Raw genomic sequence first — 20,728 nt, 5'->3', positions numbered from 1 at the left:
ACACAGAAGGACCAGAAGTTTCTTGTTACATATTTTTACTGATCTTCACAGATGAAGAAAATGAGATTTTCACAAAGAACCCAATGTATCTACCATTTTTTCCATTAAAGGACAGCAACATGTATGTGTTGCAATGCTATTTATTATCATCTATCTTGAAATTATCATTTGTGTTCATTAGATGGAGGGAGAGAATTAAAGCAGTCTATGATCTAAAGAATGTGTGCTCTAAAAACAAAACATAAAAAAATGAAACAAAATGTACTGATGAAGGGCTGCAGGCCTTAACCCTCCCTATGTAAAAGGCCCAACAATCATTCAATATTTTAAAAAGACAGCCAGGTAGATGGAGAGGTGGTCACATTCCCGGAGACTCCCAGAAAGGACGGCCCAGCAGAAGCTGACTCACCACCCTCCTGCTCGGGGCATGGACGACTTGTCTTGCAGACAGCTGTCAGTCACTACCAGAGGGGCTTCTTGGCTTTTGTGTGCATGTGAGTAAAAGCAGTCTTTCAACATCTTAGATTCTTCCTGAGAAAACGTGCAGTTCAAATCTGGAGTTAATATACCAAGACTGTCTTTCCCCCATTCCCTCATGGGCTCCTCAAATCCATCTTTTCTGGCTCTTCCCTCCAGCACAGTTACTGTTCCTGTAGAGACCGATCTCCTTGCAGTGGGCAACCTTATCCAAACAGTATTTCCCTAGTCGGTACTAGCATCGTGGCAAAGCTCACCAAGGACTACAAGATGAAGACAAGCTCATTGCATGCACAATTTTGCAGTCTTACTTAGTTCGAAAGCCAGGGGGAGGTAAGGTTCTAGAACTCTAATGGGAACTCCCAGGGAGGAGTCAGCTCTCTTATGTCCCACTATGCCCCACCCCAGTCATAGCCAACCCACAGGCCAAAACCACTTCCCTCCCATGACTGGAAACAAGCAAAGGGGACAGGTCACACAAACTGGAAGAGGGACTTCATCCCCTCTTACACGCTTTTATTTGTTCTTACTTTTACTTTGGCTTAACATCTGTATTTCCTTCCTTTTTCTTCTTCTAAAAAGTCATGTCATATTTTCCTCAATTCTACAACTGAGACCCGCTAAATTTCTATTTCTAGAGCACAACAAAATTACATTTTACTTTCCACAGTTTGCGTTCACTTCTCAGAAATGTTAGGCGAAAATTCTCACTGTTGTGAAATCAGTCCTACAGTTCTTTCAAAGTTTCTTACAAGTTTTGGGGTCTTATTTAACCCCAAATGCTAGCAGTAATTACAACCTTGCATTTATTTCGCTCTCTTTACCTTTCTCAAATATAGGGTGTCTCAAAAAAAATGTATACACAGACTTTGCATGATTATAAAGGCAGTGTTTATTAAAATATATTTCATTTTCAAAATTGAGCTATCAGCTGTTAAGTGCTTTGGAATACCATGTATATTATTTCATTTGACCCTTATGTTCTCCCTATCAAGTGTGTATAATTATCTTTTTTTTATATGAACAGAAGCAGTGAACTATAAACATGTGAAAGGTACTACAGGCTTCATGCATGCCACTGAGGCTCATGTACATGCTGACCTGGAGCAAACTTAGGGATGTCTACTTAAAGTCTCTGCCGGTTTCTGAGGATGAGAAAAATCCAAAATTCCACTTCATTCAGTGTTAATAACTTACATTCATGTTATTAAAAGCTCAAAAGAAATATTCTAGTTCTGCTACTTTACCACCCAAATATGCAGAAAAGTAAAAGGGAGAAAGATTCTGCTGTATTATTCTCAGCTCATCAGGTATGAGTTTAAAAGTAACCACTTTTTCCTCCTCTCTTTTATTCTTCATGTTTTATAGGAACAAATTTTAGGTGAATCCCAAACCACAATGTCATTCAGTTAACACATAGCTCAGCAGTTTACCACATTTGCTTTTTTAAAAGGAGGAATCTAGAAAATAAAAAAGAGCCACTTCTATCTGCTTATGGTAGGGTTATGTCTTGTTTGCTTTTTATCAAGCTAAATTTTCTAATAGCAATTCTCTCAAACATTCTGCAAGTGGAACTAAAAACTATAAAGGAAATATTTGGCATAATGACAATTATTGGGCGATCTCAATAATATCATTTTGTTTTACCTATCAATTCTATACCTGTTCACCAAATTAGTCCCATGAACTATCATTTGTACCATTGCTCTAAACCCGTGGTCAGCAAACTGTGGCTCAAGAGCCACATGCGGCTCTTTGGCCACTTGAGTGTGGCTCTTCCACAAAATACCACAGCCTGGGTGAGTCTATTTTGAAGAAGTGATGTTAGAAGAAGTTTAAGTTTTAAAAATTTGGCTCTCAAAAGAAGTTTCAATCGTTGTACTGTTGATATTTGGCTCTGTTGACTAATGGGTTTGCCGACCACTGCTCTAAAACAAACAGAAATGGAAAAAAAAGCAGCCAGGACTCAGTCACACACTAGGTCAAGGGGATGCTGCAGAGTTAACAGAGGCTGGGGATGTACTCATTCAGCAAATATGCTTTGGTATCTACTGTGTGCCAGGCTCTAAGATGCAGAGGTGCTCTCCATCAGTTCAGAGCTTGTGGAGCTGACAATGTGTGCACATGGTGCCTGGCAGCGGTGTACACAAAGCGCCGTTATGATGGGGAGGGAGAGAGGAGTCAGAATGAGGTAATCAGGAGGTTCACGGAGAAGGCGACATAAGGGCTGAGCCTTGGAGGATAAAGGATGACTTCTCAGGAAATAGAAAATGGGTAGAAGCGCCTTTCAGACAGGTGGAAAGTATGAGCAAAGCCTATGAACAGTGGTGACGCTCGAGTTGGGAAGATCTCATGTGATAGCCGATGCTTAGAAGGTGAGAACGGGGAAGATCAGTGGTGGAGCCAAAGTCCGGGGTTCTCCACTGGAAAACAAGAGACTGGCGTTCTAACCCGAATCCTAAACAATGGCTCACAGGTGACCTTAATTCTGTCCCTGTGCTCCTGAAACCATAAGCCAGGGAGAACAATTCGAAACGGGTAAGGAAGAAGAATAGATATTGCCTACATCTTCCCGAGGCAAGCAAAGTCTTTGTCCCCGATATATTGTACATCCTCTCTGCAAACTCCCATCAGTTTTCATTAAAGAATCTTGAGTCCAGGTGACCAAAAGTATGTAAAAGGTATTCAAGAAACGATCTGTCCCTACCTTGCTTTTGAATGATTGTGGTTACAGGGACGCCAGAGCCACTTGATCGTAGGTTGAGGAATACCGTAAACGGTGCAGGTCAGGATTTGTCTGCTGCCAAGTGGATAGAGAATTGGTTCTGGGAATGGTGACACAGCCTTTTCGTAAATCTGGGGTTTCACTGGAAAGGAGAACAGGACAGAAGTCAAGAGCTGTTCTATTGCCTTGCTCCTGGGCCACAACCAGAAGGACCATGTTGTCACTGGTTTTGATGTTAGGAATTCAAAACATGAGCAAAAAAACAAAGAAACTCTCATATTTGTCATTATAATACCAATTTCTTAAAGCAGAAATGTTTGGAGAACATTAGAAAAATTAATCCCATGGTAGATATGATTATGATAGTAATAGGCCGTATTACTATGGAAGTGAACAAAGTATATATGAAATAGCTATTATGGGTGTGTAGGTGGTTTTTAAAATAATTACTTAAAATTTTGTTTTCTTTGATGTTGTTATACTGACTTTTCATTTACAAAATTTTCATTAATTTTACTCCTACCAAAATCAGGAGAAAGTCTGAACAGTAAACTTACCGTTTACGATGAGAGTGGTTGTGAGGTTTTTAAACACGTTTGACTGGTTTATGTTCAGCAAGACTGTGTAATTCCCTGTGTCCTCAGCAGCTACATCTTTAATAATTAACGAATAGGCATGAACAAAATAGCGAGCAGATTTCTCCGTGAGAGGTAACCCATCTTTTAGCCTGTGGTTAAACGGATGATCAGTAAGTCTGCATGATCACACTGCCATTTACATTTGTGAACTCAAATTTATGCATTTTAAGCCTTTGATTCTCAGCATGCATTTAAAAAAACTTAGATACTAACTTTTCAGTAAAACCAGGTATAATTTTTATTCTTTATTTTTTTTGAGATTTTTAATCGAATTTTAGAGAGAGAGAAAGGGAGAGAGAGAAAAATTGATATGAGAACAAAAATATTGATTGGCTGCCTTTTGCATTCCCCCACTGAGGATCTAGCCCCAAGCCCTGGGCATGTGCCCTGACTGGGAATCTAACGCAACTTTTGGTGCCTAGGACGACTCCCAACCAACTGAGCCAGAGTCAGGTATAATTTTTATCTGGGAAACACTTCATATTTATTGGCAAAGAGAAATAAGTGAGCTGAGGGAGACAGAGAAATTAAGTAGTAACCCAGAAGCACTGGGCGATTCCCTCCAAGATATTTTCCATGAGGTTCCACCAGCAATACAAGGGCCATTGTAAGTCAGATCAACTAGATCACTTCTCCAGATAAAAATAAAAATAGACTTTTCTATTGTGATCTCATGTGGAGTTCTTATTAGCTATATAAATGGTCACAGCAGTTGTCCCTTTCAAAAACTATAGAGAATCAAGTTTATCAAGATTTTCCCCCTGAAGAATAGGTAAGGCACAAAACTCATTAAAAAAAAAAAGATATAAACTTTTTAAAAATTTTAACTTTAAATGTAGAATTGATGCCTGATAGCATGCAGCTTCCTACAGCACTGAGATCCAGGAGGCCTGCACTTGAGCACCTGACATGCCTGTGCAAGCCTCGGTTTCTCCAAGTTTTCAGTAGAATTTCTAAAAAATCTCTTCTAACTTTAAAATCCTGTAACTTCATTAAACTGCAAGGTTTTTAAAATGAGCAGTTTTTAATCCATTAGGAGTGTATTGTGTTCTGTGCAGGGGTCTTCAAACTACTGCCCGCGGGCCACATGCGGCCCGCAGAGGAGTCTGATCCTGCCCGCCAGGTTTTTTGGGCAGTGAGCGCAGCCGAGGTGTTACAGTAGGAATTAGTAGTTCATATAGTCCGGCCCTCCAGCTCTCTGAGGGACTGTGATCTGGCCCCCACTTCAAAAAGTTTGAGGGCCCCTGGTGTAAAGGTATATGCTATTGGGAGTGGTTTTACTTCCTATCCATGCATGTACCACACAGGCCTGCAACAAATTCCTGTCACTAATGGGTCTCAGTTCCAAAGCACTTAAAGTAACTGTGCTCTGTTTTGTGATTACAAATATCATCTTAGTATTACTTTAAGATATTTCCTATTAACGAGTCAGTATTTTTAAAAATGGATTGATTTTTCTCTTTTGTATTAGGTCCTTGCTACTTAGTGACTGAAAAAAAAAAAAAACCTGCTTAAGAAGTTTCTGAATATGCAAACTTTGAGCCAAAAAAAACTTAATTAGTTCAAGTAGGTGCATTTGTCCACTCTTACAATGGAATAAGTCTTGACTTTATTAATGTTTGTTTGATTTTAAAACAAGACTGGTACTTTCACCCAGCTGTATATAAAATAATTATTTTCAGATAATAAAAGAATTATTATCCTCGTCACAAGGGTCCACTTCTCCAGGGTTAATAGAGCATGTTATTTATTCACGAGGCTTCCTAGTCATTGCCAACACGTTCCATTCAGAGGATGTTGACATCATAGAAAGGTTTAGAGATGCAGAAATGTAGTCAGAGTGAATGAGTGCCTGAACTGCAATGAGCACCCAAAAGACCCTAATCCCGCTCCGTCCTGGCACAGGACTGCTCCTCCCTCAGCCCTCCCCGCCTACAAGCCTACAACAACTCTGCCAGGCTCAACACGGTTCTCAGCTCTCCACTGCTGTCTGGGGAACTTATCTTGGTTATTTTTAGGGAATAAAGCCAGTGAGCTCCTGCATTTTCAGACTTACAACCTTGTCATGAACTGATAGGAAAATAATTTCAGTCCTACCATGTCACTTCCGGCGGGGGAAAGGCCCTCACTTTCATCGCTAGCCGGTAAGACTTCTTGCCAGCTACAGTTTCAAGCACCGGCTGTTTTCGATGTTTCATGCTGATGAATGGTTCATCTTTGAAAGGAGAAATTATCAATATATTAGAAAAGGCTATATTTATGTAAACAAAGCAAAAACAAAAACACTAACTCACTCCCTCAGTAAGGAGGGTCTAAGCAATGAATAAAAATACAGCTGAATTATGGTCAAGCCTATCAATGAGCCCAAATAGTGATCAATGAATAAAACTTAAAAGTACTCTAACTGGTGAAAAACTTTCAAATAAAGCGGTTGCAAGTTCCAGAGGTATAAAAGCAGTGTCAGGCCAACAGAAAGTGGCCTTAGGTATCTATATCACAATAACAAAATATTTAAAAGGTACTTCTAAACATCTCCCCAGCCATGAATACACCGAGAGAAAGTTGCTCCATGCACCCTAAAACAGCTAATCTGATATGAAAAACCAACTGGAGAAAGTATCAATAAAATGGGTATCAAAGGCATTGACAGAATTTTTCCCTAGTTTCTGCTCCTCATACTGTTTTTTGTTTCAGCACTGGAGATGAATAAGGCTTTTGAGGGTTCTAAAGAGGATTAAGTATTTTCTTAAAAGAATTTGCCTATTGTAATTGATTAAAAAAATTGAGATTTCTTGAGAGTAAAACCAGGGATAAATGAGCATAAATTCTAAATAATTTACTGACCATATTTTTATTTCTCTAAATCACAGTAATACCTTAGAAATTTCCCCCTGAAAATAAAGTTAAAAATTATCCTATTTTTCTATTTTGTTTATAAGGAACACTAAATAAAGGATTTCCTATAGATTTTAATGTGACCTAATTGAGTTATTAATAACCACAACAAATTTGTAAGGAAAAGATTCTCTGTTCAATTCAAAACCATTTAGAGAGCACTTGGTGTGGTCTGCTTTTTGGCAGGGGGAAGAGGAGAACAATGTTGCAAAAAGAAATTTACTTGGTGTCTAGAACCCTCCCCAAAAGCACAATGGCCAGAAAGAGCTTGAGCTGCTTACCATATACACGCACTGAGGTGTTCACAGATCTGAAGGATGGGCCACTTGTCACATGACAGGCATAAATGCCGCTGTCTTTGCTCTGCACTTTGTTAATAGTAAGAACACTGTAGAATATATTGTAATGGGGATGGCTTTGGTCAAATCGACGTCTTATAGAGGCACTCTTATTTGTCTAGAAATAAAATGTATAACAAATTAGAAGTAGTAATTGTTCACGCTTAAAGTAGTAGCACTTCTTGGATTATTACCGAGATCAACATTTGATGTTGAGAAGCAAACCCACCTGGAGCAAAAGGTTTGGAAATTACATCTCTGTCTGGATATTTCAAGTATGCACACAGTGGAATTTTTTGAGGACTTCCTCTTCTTCAGATGGACTTGCACATACATCATTTCAATCGTTTCTCACCACTACCCAGTCAGACTGGCAGGGGTATTGTCCTTTTACAGATGCATAATGAAGTGTCAAAGACACCAGCCAGAGAAGGCAAAAGTAAGTCTTTGAGCAGAAATCTAGTCTCACCTCCAGTACACACACCTCTCTAAACAGTAACGTATTCTCTAGGCATATATCTCACGCACAAATGCAGGCAATATCTAAGCATCTGAATTAATGATGGTGTTTTTCTTAATAAATCACCGTGTGAGTTTTCTTCTGCTTCCTTACTTGAATTGAAGGAAAAGATAGCGAGTCCTGGCCACACCTATTAAGGTGTAACACTCCCAGCTTCATTATTTCACCATCTGAACAATGCTTGCCCATTTCTGCTAAATCACACCAAATAGATCAGGGGACATACAAAACCTCACTCGGAGGGTGCTGTCCCATGTTTGCTTTCAGGGGAGACCGAGAGCAGGCCGAGAGTCTGCGCTGTGACCTGGCCACAGTGACTGCTCCAGCTTTGAGAAGATGAGATCACATTGCCTTTTCCTTTCATTGTTTCTTCCTTTTTTTTTTTTTTTTTTTTTTGCATTACACTTTATAGCACATAATATGTTATTTCCTTCTCTCAATTCTTCCTCATGAGGGGGCATGGAAAAAAGACTTTGGAAACTGTCCAGAACCGATCTTTGCGTCGTGAACTTGTCTCCTCTGTGCCATGTTTAATAATTTCTACCTACCTATCCTTTTATTGCCTTGTTGGAACAGATACACATTTAACTCATGTTCTTCATTCTCTACAGTAACTAGAGAGAAAATATCGCTCTTCAACATCAAAAATCTTCTGAACTAACAGATTGAGGGGCTTTCAGCAACTTCAGTTATGGAGCTATTACTCTCCCTTTGAGAATATGTTCCTTTCCAAGTCTGAGTACCATCAATGTCCTTTCTGCCTTGGAAAACAGCTGACCCTGTATTTCAGAACTGAGTTGTCCAGTACTGAACTACCAGCCACACGCAGCTATTTAAGTTAAAGAGTAAACAAGACAAAAAATTCAGCTCCTCAGTCACACCAGCCATATTCTGAGTGCTCATAACCATATGTGGCTAGTGGTTACTGTATAGGATACAGAGATATAAAATATTTCTATCACAGGAAGTTCTACTGGATGGTGCCATTTTAGAAGGTTATTGTCTTTAAAAAGATGTACCATCACTCTCTTACTTAGAGTGGTAACACTAACAGGATAAAAGTTTCTCCCCTCTTGGCATTTACTCAGAACAGTTGATTGATCAAGAATATTTGATTTCGATTAAAACCCAGAAAATATTGCTACAAGTCATAGCATTTCTATTTAAATGAAACAATACCATTTTCTAGAAAATTCTTAGACTAATGTATCCTTAATGTGTTCCTACAGGGCACTTGTTATACCTTTTTGTTGCTAAGTTATTCAATTTCCATGGCAAGAAATGCTGATGAAAAGCAATAGCTTGGGGCTGATGTATTAAACTTTTGCATATAATTTAATCATAAATGAACTTAGTGATTGGGTGATCTGAATAGCATAACAGATGACTGTACTTGGGATATGCCACATAACTCATACTGATACATAAGAAATGGAGGCTGGACCTACTGTCAAACATTTCTGAATAGTTTATCATAGGTTCTCCATCTACATATTTTAAAAATAATTATTTGCAAGGATGTTTAACTTGTGTAAGGGAACCCAACTCAGTCTTCATTCTTCTCATTTTTCTGAAGGACAGAATTGCTCTCTGTCACTTAACAAATGGAGCACTGGATGGCCGGGTTGTATTATCTTTTCCAAACATGCTCCAATCAGGAGCCTGACTGTCTGCGTTATCTTAAATTAATGCGCCGACAACTTTTTGTTTTGTTGTTACAAAAGATAGTCCCTGCCTGGCATTAGTGATAAATTTCTCTCTCATCTCTAAATCCTAGAGAATGGTTTCCAGGATGAAACAATCCCTTTTTCCACTCAGAATCATGCAATAGAAATACCAGTCTATACACTTCAAAACAAAAACCTCTGGACATCAAAAGACCATATCTATACCTACCAGATTCATGAAATGCCAGGCAAGGAAAACACTCACCAAACCCAAAGCTTCTTTATTGACTCAAACTGCCATAGGAGTCAAATATTCTGATTTTCCCATTGCAAAAACACAGTGGCATTCACTTACTAAAAATAAATCCCATCCTACAGAAGAAATAGAAAAACTGGTCACTCACTTCACCAGGGTAAGTCCAGTTTATTTGAACTCTGGTATTGAAGGATGCGGTGACAGTACAGTTGAGGGTCAGAGTTTGACCTCTAAGTAACTTGACAGGGCCTGGTGTGCTCATTTGGACATCTAAGATTGTAGTGGCTGCAAGTATAAGAAATAACATTTTAAAAGATCAAGGTGTCATTAAGCAGATTAAACCCTTCTTGTTTATGTTCACGCCTTTGGCACATCACTTACTTTGTCGATATGTGAGATAGTGTGTCTGGTACAAATGTCCGTTGACTGTTGCCTCACAAGTTAGAAGGCCTATTTCTTTGTATGTTGCATTTGAAATTAAAAAGCCCTTCCTACTGTCCCAGATTATTCTTTCTCCATCAGGGATCAGAATCTGAAATGGAACCTGAAAAGGAAGGAACAAGCTTTAATAAAATCATATTGACCCCGTGGCTGTAGTGCTTACCAGTAGGTTTTGAAAACATAATTTTCATCTAAAATACAAATAGCACAGGTAAAAAAAAAAATCCAGTTTATTATAAATGGGTCTTCAGTTTTCTTTATATGTAGCAACTTATATATTTATTATGATAAATTAGAGTAATTAGAATAATTGATTATCAACCTTAGCAACAAGCTGCACCTACCCAGGATGGGCCCAGAGGTCAGGTCAGACTTCTAGTGGGAACCCATGTCTCTTTGGCCTCTGAGAACCTTAGTAATAAGCTGGCCTGATACCCAACAGAGAAACCAATTAGTGTGTTTTTCCACTGGGGCTGCCAGGATATCCTCATGAATGTCTTTATCTGGAACTGTTAACAAGCTGTAAGTTGTCCTTCTATTTTGCATGATTCTCTAGAGGCAACAGTCTTTAAAGGACTGGATCCTTCCAGATCCTCCAAGATCCAGAGCACACACTGGGGTTGTAATTCTGAGAAGGCCAAAGGCACCGACTGCCTCTGGAGGGGACTCCCGACCCTCCCCAAGTTGAGGCTGCCAACAGTGAAGACAGCTGCCAGCAGATGTGGAGGCCGGCGGCACTGTGATGGCCGGAGTGCTCTCCAACTCTTTGAAGTGCTCCCAAGCCCAGTGAGTCCAAATAGAAGAGAAGAATCCAACATCTGATTTCCCCTTATGCCTTCTGGTAGGCCCTAAGGACTTCATTTTGAAAGACTATAGTATAAACAGTCTGCCTTGGGATTAGACATTTTAAAGGATCAGTGCTCCACAGAAAGGCCCGGCCCAGTCCCCCGATGCCAGGTTGCCAGCCCCGGGCAGGGGCAGTGCCTACCTCTGACTGCCACTATTGTTGTCCCAACTTGGAAAAGGGAAAACAACAGATTACCTAAAGGAAAGGCCAAACCGCCAGGAAGAAGTTTCTAATCTTTTCTATTTTCTTTTAAAAAGCGTACCTTACATCACTCTGTCCATTTATCATTTGTTTATATTACTTGTTGAAGAAGCTAATCTGGCTGGAATTTGTGGTCCTGGGGCTGAATTTCTATCCCCAAAGTCACCAGTGCCTCTCTCCCAGTGAATGTCTGGATACGCAAGTATGTTACCTGAGTGTTACTTGGGTTTGAAATCAATGACATCCTGCTTATGAAGAACTGAGAGAGACTGAGGGTGCATTTCATGTTTTAGTAAATCAGGATCCCTCTGCAAACTGAGGGATGCTTTGCATTCAGTGGGGGGGGGGGGGGGGGGCGACCCAATATTCTAACTTAGTGCAAACTATGAAGGAAAAATATCAGAAAAAATTAAGTCAGGGATTGAAGTCATGATGGTTTAATAATATGTGAAAATGTGCTGAATCTGAAAGATGGGTTGCTGACAGATTTCCTCAGCACAGCTTAAAAACAGTAATATTCCCTCTAAGGTGTTTATCTTATTCCAATCTATCCATTACTGCCACCAGTAGGGTTTCATTGACAAATTACTTTATTTCTAGCTGTCAAGAGCTAAAATAGCAAAAGATTATGTGGCTCATCAGCTGCGGCAGTGGCTGCACATATTATAGAGGCAGGAGAATGGGGGCCTTGAAAGAAAGGACTGACAGGGAGGCCGGTGTCCAGCAGGTGATGGCTCTGAAAAAGGAGGCACAGGAAAGGAGAGAGAGCGGGTGATTAGTGGAAGAAAAGGCCCAATAGGAGAAATGGAAGGGACCTTATATTAATTTCATGTCAATATATATATGTAATAGGTTAGATCATTTTCAGTAAACATGTGTCAAACTAGAATTTTCGTTAGAGCTTCTCTCTCTCTCTCTCTCTCTCTCTCTCTCTCTCTCTCTCTCTCTCCCCTCCCTCCCTCTCTCTCCCTCTCTCTTATTGATCTTAGGTAAAAAAATAGAGTAAATAAAATTTTACATGTGGAAATTTGGGAATGTTCCTTGCAGCAGATCTGCATTAGGGTAAAAAACAGGAGGCTTGCATGAAACAGAGAAGTTTCATATCAATCACATAGCAATTGACATATCAGACTAAGAGGAGTAATGCCATCTATTGAAAACACAACTTGACAGTAATCCAGTATTGAGTATTAAATAATACAATTGCTCACCCTTGATTACGGCTTACGTGCACCTGGCATTGTTCCTTGTGCTTTCCTTAGATGACCTCACTTGGCCTTCCTAACAGCCATGTGAGGCGGGTGCTGCTGCAATTGCTCCCATCTCTAAAACGAGGACACTGAGGTAGAGCGAGGGTTGGTCGCCTGCCAGCTTGTCCAGCAGGTGAGGGCAGAGTGATAAGAAGCCATGCAGGGAGGCCTGGGACTTTGTTCTTAGCCACACGGAGCTTCCTCCAGTGCCAATGAGGCAGTTACAGCAAGGGCGCTGAAGAAGTCTGGATATGGGTCCCTTACTCTCAGGTTTTTTTTTTAAGGCCAATGGAGTTAGACTCCTCTGCTATTTCCAACTCTGACACACAAGGATTTTATTATATATTTTCTGGCAACGATGCACAGATGTAATAGAAGCCCAAACCTGTCTCTGATGGACGGTAATGAAGGCATAAATGAACAACATAGGAGAGTGAATGCAAAGGAAGACAACAGGGAGATAGATACCTCATCACATCTCAGTACCCAATGTCCCTAGGGGATACTGCAAATTACCCTAAACTTCTCCAATTGACCATCACCACACACACACCCTGAGTAACTACTATGTGATGAGACATCCTTAACTTTTTCTCTTAAAGCTCTAAGCTCTCCGGATCCACTAGTTTTTTCTTCTTCTTTTCTTTTCTTGTTTTTTTTTTTTTTTTTTTTTTCTCTTCTTAGTATAGTAGCTGTTATTCAATTCTTAGTCTTAGTGTGTTCCTAAACTCTTGTAGCTGGTGAATTCATGGGACTGCCACAGTTAAGCATTTGTTTTTATTAATTTTGACTTTAAATATTTTTTTTCTTATCCTCATGAACATCTTATAGCACAATAGGAAGAAAAATCTCATTTATAACATTATTTTCCTTCCCCCTCACACCCCCAAGAGGCTACGTTTGGATGCCCAGCAGGAGCAAAGCCTTTTGTTACCAAGTATTTCCTGACTCAGGCCAAAGGTGGGAGCTGGGTGGGCGCCTGCCTCACAGAGCTGTCTTTAACGAAAATCTGCGAATCATTTGTGTAAGCAATAGAATTGCTTTTTCTCACCTTTGCAGATACTTGGATTTGTGGCAAATACAAAATTTTTCATGATTTTAGTTCTTTCATTATTCACATTGATTTTTGCTTAAGACATGATAATTTTATTCCATTTAAATACATGCATGGTATAACATGTAGTACTCATGCTATATGGTAAAAGGATGTGATTTAAAAGCCCCACCAAGAAGTCCAACTGTCTATAAGGAAAAAAAAATCAATTAATTACTATGCTCATTTGCAGTAAAAATATTCTGAGAATAGCATTGCTTAACTTTACCTTTTTTAAAGTAACAACGATGTCAGGTGACGAAACCCGGCAGGGAATGACTAACGCCCTTCCTTCAGTCATATGTATCGGTTCAGGTAGTTCACTGTGCATTTCCAAGAAAGGTCGACTTGTATCTGAATGAGAAGAAAATGGAGAAATATATGTATACATCAATGATTATGTTACAAACATCTAGACCCCATAGCTGGTGAGGCAATATGGAAGCTGCCACAAAACATCATTCTGTAATGTAATCCACACATTTACATTCTTATTTATTTATTTATTTATTTATTTATTTATCTTTAAACTCAAGTCTTGGCCTTCTGTTAGATTGCCCAGATGACCTAATATGCAATTGTGATGGGGGACTGGTATGGGGAAAAGCTATAAAAATGCAAGTGAAAGAGAAAGGAGAATATTCGGTATAAACTCCTCACCACAGCTATGCTAAGTGCCTCAGGAAGCCCCTCTAGAGCCTTTGTAAGAAGTCAAAGGAAGATGCAATGATCAGCTATCTCGAGCACAGAAGACACAGAGATGATGGGAAGATGTCAAGTTGAAAAGTGATTAGCATTTGAATGACCAAAGCATTGAAGGTTAGGGGGTGCGAAGAGTCTGGAGTAGTGGTGGGGAATACCACATTAATTCCATACTCTTAGAGGTCTGTGTCTTCGGTATGCACCACTTCTCTACTAACAGAAAATGTGAGCAAGTGCATGGAATGAGGTCAGGAAAGGGCTTTAAATCATCACCAAGATACTATGCCAGTCTCAGAGGCCATTAGGACTCAAGCCACCTGCTTAGCTTCTCTGTAATTCTTCTGGGGACAAGAATGAGCATCAGATTCTATTAGAAACACCCTCACATGTATTCATTCCCTTGCCCTTGGAAATCCACTGACAGTGATCTCTTCAGGAGTTATTGAGTTCCCATCTTCTCCCCTTGGTTTCAGCCTGAGATGCCCAGATGGAAAGAAGGTCTATGTTAGATCTCTCTGTCTGGACCTGAAATGAGTTGAGGAAGCTCATTCTGGATGCTGAGTGAAGAGTGAATTGGACAAACTAGAAGTAAACTGACAGTTTACTTCTCTGGCTACACACTGGTAAGTAGAGAATGGTTGCTTAGGCTCAATGGTGGCTCCAGTGATTGTTATGGGTTGAAGTGTGTTTCCCCCAAATGGTATGTTATAATCTCAGTACTTCAGAATGTAACCTCATTTGGGTCAAATGAAAGTTATTGCCAATGTAATTACTTCATTTAAGTAAAATGGGCCCCTGGCCCAATATAACTGGTGTCCTTATAAAAAGTTGGTCATTGAATGCCACGTGAAGACAAGGGCAGAGACTGGAATGATGAAGCTTTAAGGCAAGGGAAGCCAAGGACAGCCAGCAACCACCAGGAGGTCAGAAGAGGTATGGAAGGATGCTCTCCTTCAGGTTTCGGGGGAACATAGACCAGCCGACTGATAGATCCTCCCTTCCCCCAACTGATGGATGGAGAATGACTTAAACTCCACCTGCAGCCGGAGATTCCTGAGCACTGAACCACCAATCAGCACCTGCCAAATACCCTAAGCCTCCGATTCCTAAGTCCCTAGGTCCCTAATCATATGCTGTACATGAAACCACCAATCAGTGTGTGCTGAGTGCCCTAAGCCCCGCCCCTTTCTTTCCTCCCCTTAAAAGGTGCCTGAACTCCAGCCCTCTTGCTCTTTCTCCTCTGGAAAGCAGCAGGCAGCGGTACTCTCCTCCAATAAAGCCTGTGTCCTGACATCCTGCTCTCCAGCCCCTCTATTTTATCTTTCACTAACACCTTGACTTCAGACCTCTAGTCTCTAAAATGTGAGACAATAAATTCCTGTAATTTTAAGAAGGAAAAAAAAAAAGTGCCATTGCTGACATTGTGGTAGCCTGGTGAGAATTCTCCAGCATTCTCCCCAGAATTCTCCTATCACCACACTTCACACACTGACACTGAACTGGCAGTTTACTTCTCTGGTTACACATTGGATGATGAACTCCTAGAGGAGAGGAAATAGAGGCAAGATTGCTTAATGTGTAGTAAATGAATGAATGAATGCGCCAATAAATGAACGAAGGGCTGTATGGCCCCATCACTTTATAGATGAGAAAACAGAGGTGTAAACAGATGAAATCAGTTGTGTGGACATGAACAGAGCCAGGCCTGGAAGCCAGTTTCTCCTTGGGACTAGATCACCAGCCTTCTCTTGAGGGGGGACTCCCCACAGGAAGGGCTGTATGCGGCAATTGTTTTTCAGAGACAGGGCTGATTTTCACATGTTCCGGGGAAAGTATGTGGCATGCCATACTTTCTAGACTTAGAGGAATTCTGAGAAGAAAACAAGGCAGCTTCAGGTCAGGGCCTTTCAGATGGAAAGCTGGTGATTAGATCATGGTAATTAAAAGCACACACTTTACAATCTGAGTCTGAATCCTGGCTCTGCCCCTTACTAGTTGTGAGACTTTGAGTAGATCATTTTATCCTGTATCTCACTCATAAAATCTACTTTAAAGGGTTAGAATGAGGCTTAAACGAATTAATGTATGTGCTTAGAATAGTGCCTGGCAGATTAGCACTATATATGTGTAAGTATTATTATTATGAGAAATTTTAACTTATTCGACAGAGGGGGTTAGGATATATAAAAATCTCAAATTATACTCATGATATTAACTGTTAATTATTAAAAGTTATATTCATTATATTCATATAATGCCACCAAAAAAGACAAAATACATATATTAAAATGTTAATTATTATCTTTGAATAGGGGTTTCATTGGTTATTTTCTCATTTATCTTCTTCTGTATTTGTCAGTTTTTCAAGAATGATTGTGTATTACTTTACAATAACATTTTTGAAAGAGATTTTTTTTTTATTTTAGAGAGAGAGGAAGGGAGAGGGAGAGAGAAACATCGAGAGTGAAACATTGATCTATTGTCTCCTGCATGCACCCTACTGGGAATTGAGGCCACAACCTGGACGTGTGCCGTGATAGGGAATCGAACCTGCAACCCTTCAGTGCAGAGGATGGCAGCCAACCAACAGAGCCATGCTGGCCAGGGCTATAATAACATTTTCAAGTATTGAATTTAAGTCTCAAATTATAAAGCACCATCCATTTTTACCTGAGGAAAAGTATAAAATTTGCATCTGATTTAGTTTTGTCCAATATAATAGGATGAGATATTAGCCATCACGTGTCTGTTTAGGAAAGCTCAGTGTGTGCAATAGCATATACAGGGAGGAAAAGCTAATTAACAGGGACAAAGATTCATCATCAGCACAAAATTCACCTCCTAAATAAATTTGCTGAGCTAGACAATTGGGTAGAGGCTATTGGTATTTGATCATTCCTTTCCTTCCTCCTGTGAATATATTTTTGTCTCCTTTGTGAGTCCCAAGGTAAACACAAACACCAGAAAATGGTTTAATTCATGCAACTAAACTGTAAATCATTCACATTTAATTAACTGTCTTCTTAAGCAACCATTTTCAACCAAGGACATTGGTATAAAAGTTCTTGCAGGAAATAGTAAACATTAGCATAATCACTTCTAGGCTAATGAATACCAATCCCAAATGAAAATATAAGAGGTTCATTCAATGCACCTTTGCATTTCTTTTTTTCTTTGTCACATAGATCCCCTAAACATTTGAATTTTATTACAGCTATTGCCCTTTAAAATTCAATACGGATTTCAGCACTGGACCCACTGCAATTCTGTTCAAAGATGTCAGAACCAGTGAGTTGGGTTCATCCTAACATAACTCAAAACACAATTTGTATCCACTGTGTTTGCAAATAAGCTCATGACTAGATATAAACACACGCACTCACAAACAATATTCTTTGGGCTTATTAATAGTATATTTCCTCTGCAGTTTGCTTCAAGGAAGGGCTAAGAATGAACTTGCCTGACATATTAGAATACAAACATTTTTTGTTTTGCAGGATCATAGATACAGAAGAGGTCACAGTTCCATTAATATCACCAGTAAAACCACTTACTATTCCCATAGGACACATTTGTCTTTGTCACAAAATTAAAAATGACTTCCAAATCCAGCCACCACTGCAGAGTGGTTTCCTGAGACCAAATTGGCTAGTTGTTGAAAGAGTGAGGAAGAGCTACTCCAAAGATTGCCAGTGTCCCTGCGGCTCAGACACACTGTCACCAGGGACTCATGCCAACACACTGCTAGGTAGAGGTCACGCCACCCTCCTGTCCCTGAACTACTGAAGCTCAAAGCAGTGACAGGAAACTGGCACAGTAGATGAGGTTTTCTCATCCAATGGGAGTATCTGGGCTGTCACCCTTCAAAACAAGTGGGCTCAGACACAGGGAAAGATCAAACAGGGACCCTTGCTCAGGATAGGATTACATCTATTTTTTTAATGTGTTTTTTTTTCTTCCTTTTGAAATCTATAATACTCTGGCACATTAGGACACACAGACAGAGGCCCCAGTGTGTCATCCTCACTCTACTCTGTTCACCACTGTCATCAACTAGAAATTCTTCTAGTAGGTTTGGAGCAAGTGAATGATCCAAAAAATTCAGGGAGCTTTTCTGACTTGAGGGGTTCAAGAGTAAATATCTTGTTTATTAGTACTTTTTAAAAAACCTTCATCTGAAGATATGCTTGTGTGTGTGTGTGTGTGTGTGTGTGTGTGTGTGTGTGTGTCTGTTGTTTTGTTTACTAATTTTAGAGAGGGAGAGAGAGAGAGAAATAGAGAAACAGAGAGAATCATCAATCAGCTGTTTCCTGCTTCCCTACCAGGGATCAAATCCACAACTGAGGTATGTGCTCTGATTGGGAATCTAGCCTGCAACCTTTTGGTGTACAACTGAGTCACCTGGCTAGGGACTAGCACTTGTTTATTCCTATGACATTCATAAATGTTTCCTGATTTCTTTTTCCTTTAATTTCATTTTCCTTATCTTTCAGTTGTGGTCATAAGGACTCCTACTTATTTTTAAAAAGGGTGTGTTTTAAATTTGTTTAGGATGAAGTGAAGAGGACAATTAAGTAATTAAGCAATCCCATGAGAGAATTCTATCTAGACACAAGAGTTTTCACATCAACAGGTCTTTGTGTTGTAGACTATACCTAGAGCCCAATGAGAATTTGTTATTTGGTGAAATATTTCATTGGAAATGTGAGTAAAAAAGGTGGGGAAGAAGCAATTTCTTCACTAGAGTAACCACAAGAAACCTGAAGTAACTATACTAATATTAGATAAGTAGACTTTAGAATTAGAAATGTCACTAGATATAAAGAAGGATATTTTCTAATAATAACAGGGTCAATTAACCAGGAAGTTATAATAATTATAAACATATATTCAACTAACAACAGAGCACTGAAATACACATCAGAAATAAAGAGAGCAATAGTTAATTTAACAATAATAGAAGATTATAGTATCCCACTTTCAATAATGGGTAGAATAACTAGAAAGAGGATCAAAATGGAAGTTGAGGACTTGAACAACACTAATAATCACCCAGACCTAACTGACATCTATACAGTGTTCCATCCATTACAGCAGGATATACATTTTTCTCAAATGCACATAAAACATTCTAGAATAAACTATACTTTAGGCCATAAAACAAACCTTAATAAATTTAAAGGGATATTTATGATACAAAGTATGTTCTCTGACTAAAGTGAAATAAAATTAGAAATAAATAACAGAAAGAAACTTGGGAAACTCACAAACTCATATGTGGAATTAAACAACTAATGAATCGAAGAAGAAACTAAAAGGGAAATTAAAATACTTTGAGATGAATAAAAATGAAGACACAACACACCAAACTTATGGGATGGAGCTACAACAATGTTTAGAGGGAAATTTACAGCTCTGTGCCTAGATTGAAAAAGGATAAAGATATCAAGCCAATATCCCAATTTCCACTTTAGAATTCTATATAAAGAACAGCAAACTGAAGGAAGCAGAAGGGAGGAAATAAAAGACTAGAGTGGAAATTAGTGAAGTAGAGAACAGAAAAACAATAGAGAAAAATCCATGAAACCAAAGGCCAGTTCTTTGAAAAGATAAGCACAATTGACAAACCTCTAAGGAGACAAACAAGGAAAAAAGAGGGAAGACAATGAGTAAAATCAACCCAGCCAGTGTGGCTCAGTGGTTCAGCATTGACCTATGACAATTTGATTCCCAATCAAGGGCACATGTTGGGGTTGCGGGCTCGACCCCTAGTGGGGAGCATGCAGGAGGCAGCCAATCAATGATTCTCTCTCATCACTAATGTTTCTATCTCTCTCTTCCTCTCCTTTCCTCTCTAAAATCAACAAAAAATATATTTTTAAAATGAATAAATTCAGAAATGAAACAGTAGAAATTGCTATCATCATTATTAAAATAGAAAGCAATATAAAGGAATATTCTCATTATATGCCAGCAAAGAGAAAACAGATGAAATGGGCAAGTTCCTAGAGAGACATAAAACTAACTCAACAAGAAACAGACAACTTAAATAGACCTATAGGTAAAGAGATTGAATTAAGTAATTAAACTGCCCACGAAGTAATAAACTCTCACAAAGAAAAGTCCAGACCCAGATGGCAAGTGAATTCTATCAAAGAATTAATATAAATTCTGCACAAAGTTTTCTAAAATATACAACAGAAGAAAAAACTTCCCAATTCTTTCTACGAGGCCATTATTACCTTGACACCAAAACCAAAGACTTCACAAGGAAACTACAGATTAATGTCTTTTATGAATGTGGATGCAAAAAAGCTCAGAAAAACAGTAGTAAACTGAATATATAAAAGTAATTATATGCTATGACCAAGTGAAATTTGTTCTAGGAATGCAAGAATTGGCATTATCATCCAAAAATCAAATTCACTAAAATACCACATCAATAGAATAACAATCAAACACCACATGATTGTTTTATTAGATACAGAAGAAGCATTTGACAACATTCAAACCCCTTTTTCATGATAAAAATACTCAACAGAGTAGGAATAGAAGGAAACTTCCTCAACCTGATAAAAGGCATGTACAAAAAAAAAAATTAACAGCTAGCATCATACTTGATGGTGAAATACTAGATACCTTCCCCCTAAGATTAGGAACAAGATAAGTTTATCTTTT

General features: G+C 39.1%; 2 protein-coding genes across 4 annotated transcripts in view; one reads left to right on the top strand and one right to left on the bottom strand.

The window, feature by feature from the left end:
- Positions 1–20,728, top strand: part of POMP (proteasome maturation protein) — a 391,736-nt gene that overhangs the window by 161,939 nt on the left and 209,069 nt on the right. The gene's annotated exons all lie outside the window — the stretch shown is intronic.
- FLT1 (fms related receptor tyrosine kinase 1) overlaps positions 1–20,728 on the bottom strand; it is a 202,294-nt gene that overhangs the window by 132,854 nt on the left and 48,712 nt on the right. For all 3 annotated transcript variants that reach the window (XM_084878676.1, XM_084878677.1, XM_084878678.1), the window contains 7 exons: positions 13,578–13,702; positions 9,898–10,060; positions 9,665–9,801; positions 7,017–7,191; positions 5,938–6,055; positions 3,760–3,929; positions 3,185–3,344 (listed from right to left, as the gene is read on the bottom strand). In XM_084878676.1, coding sequence (XP_084734802.1) covers positions 3,185–3,344; positions 3,760–3,929; positions 5,938–6,055; positions 7,017–7,191; positions 9,665–9,801; positions 9,898–10,060; positions 13,578–13,702 — 1,048 coding nt within the window. The remainder of the gene's footprint in view (positions 1–3,184; positions 3,345–3,759; positions 3,930–5,937; positions 6,056–7,016; positions 7,192–9,664; positions 9,802–9,897; positions 10,061–13,577; positions 13,703–20,728) is intronic.

The sequence above is a fragment of the Pipistrellus hanaki genome (genome assembly GCF_964339955.1).
Source record: "Pipistrellus hanaki genome assembly, chromosome: 3".
Lineage (NCBI taxonomy): Eukaryota > Metazoa > Chordata > Mammalia > Chiroptera > Vespertilionidae > Pipistrellus > Pipistrellus hanaki.
This window is presented reverse-complemented; position numbering and strand designations above follow the sequence as displayed.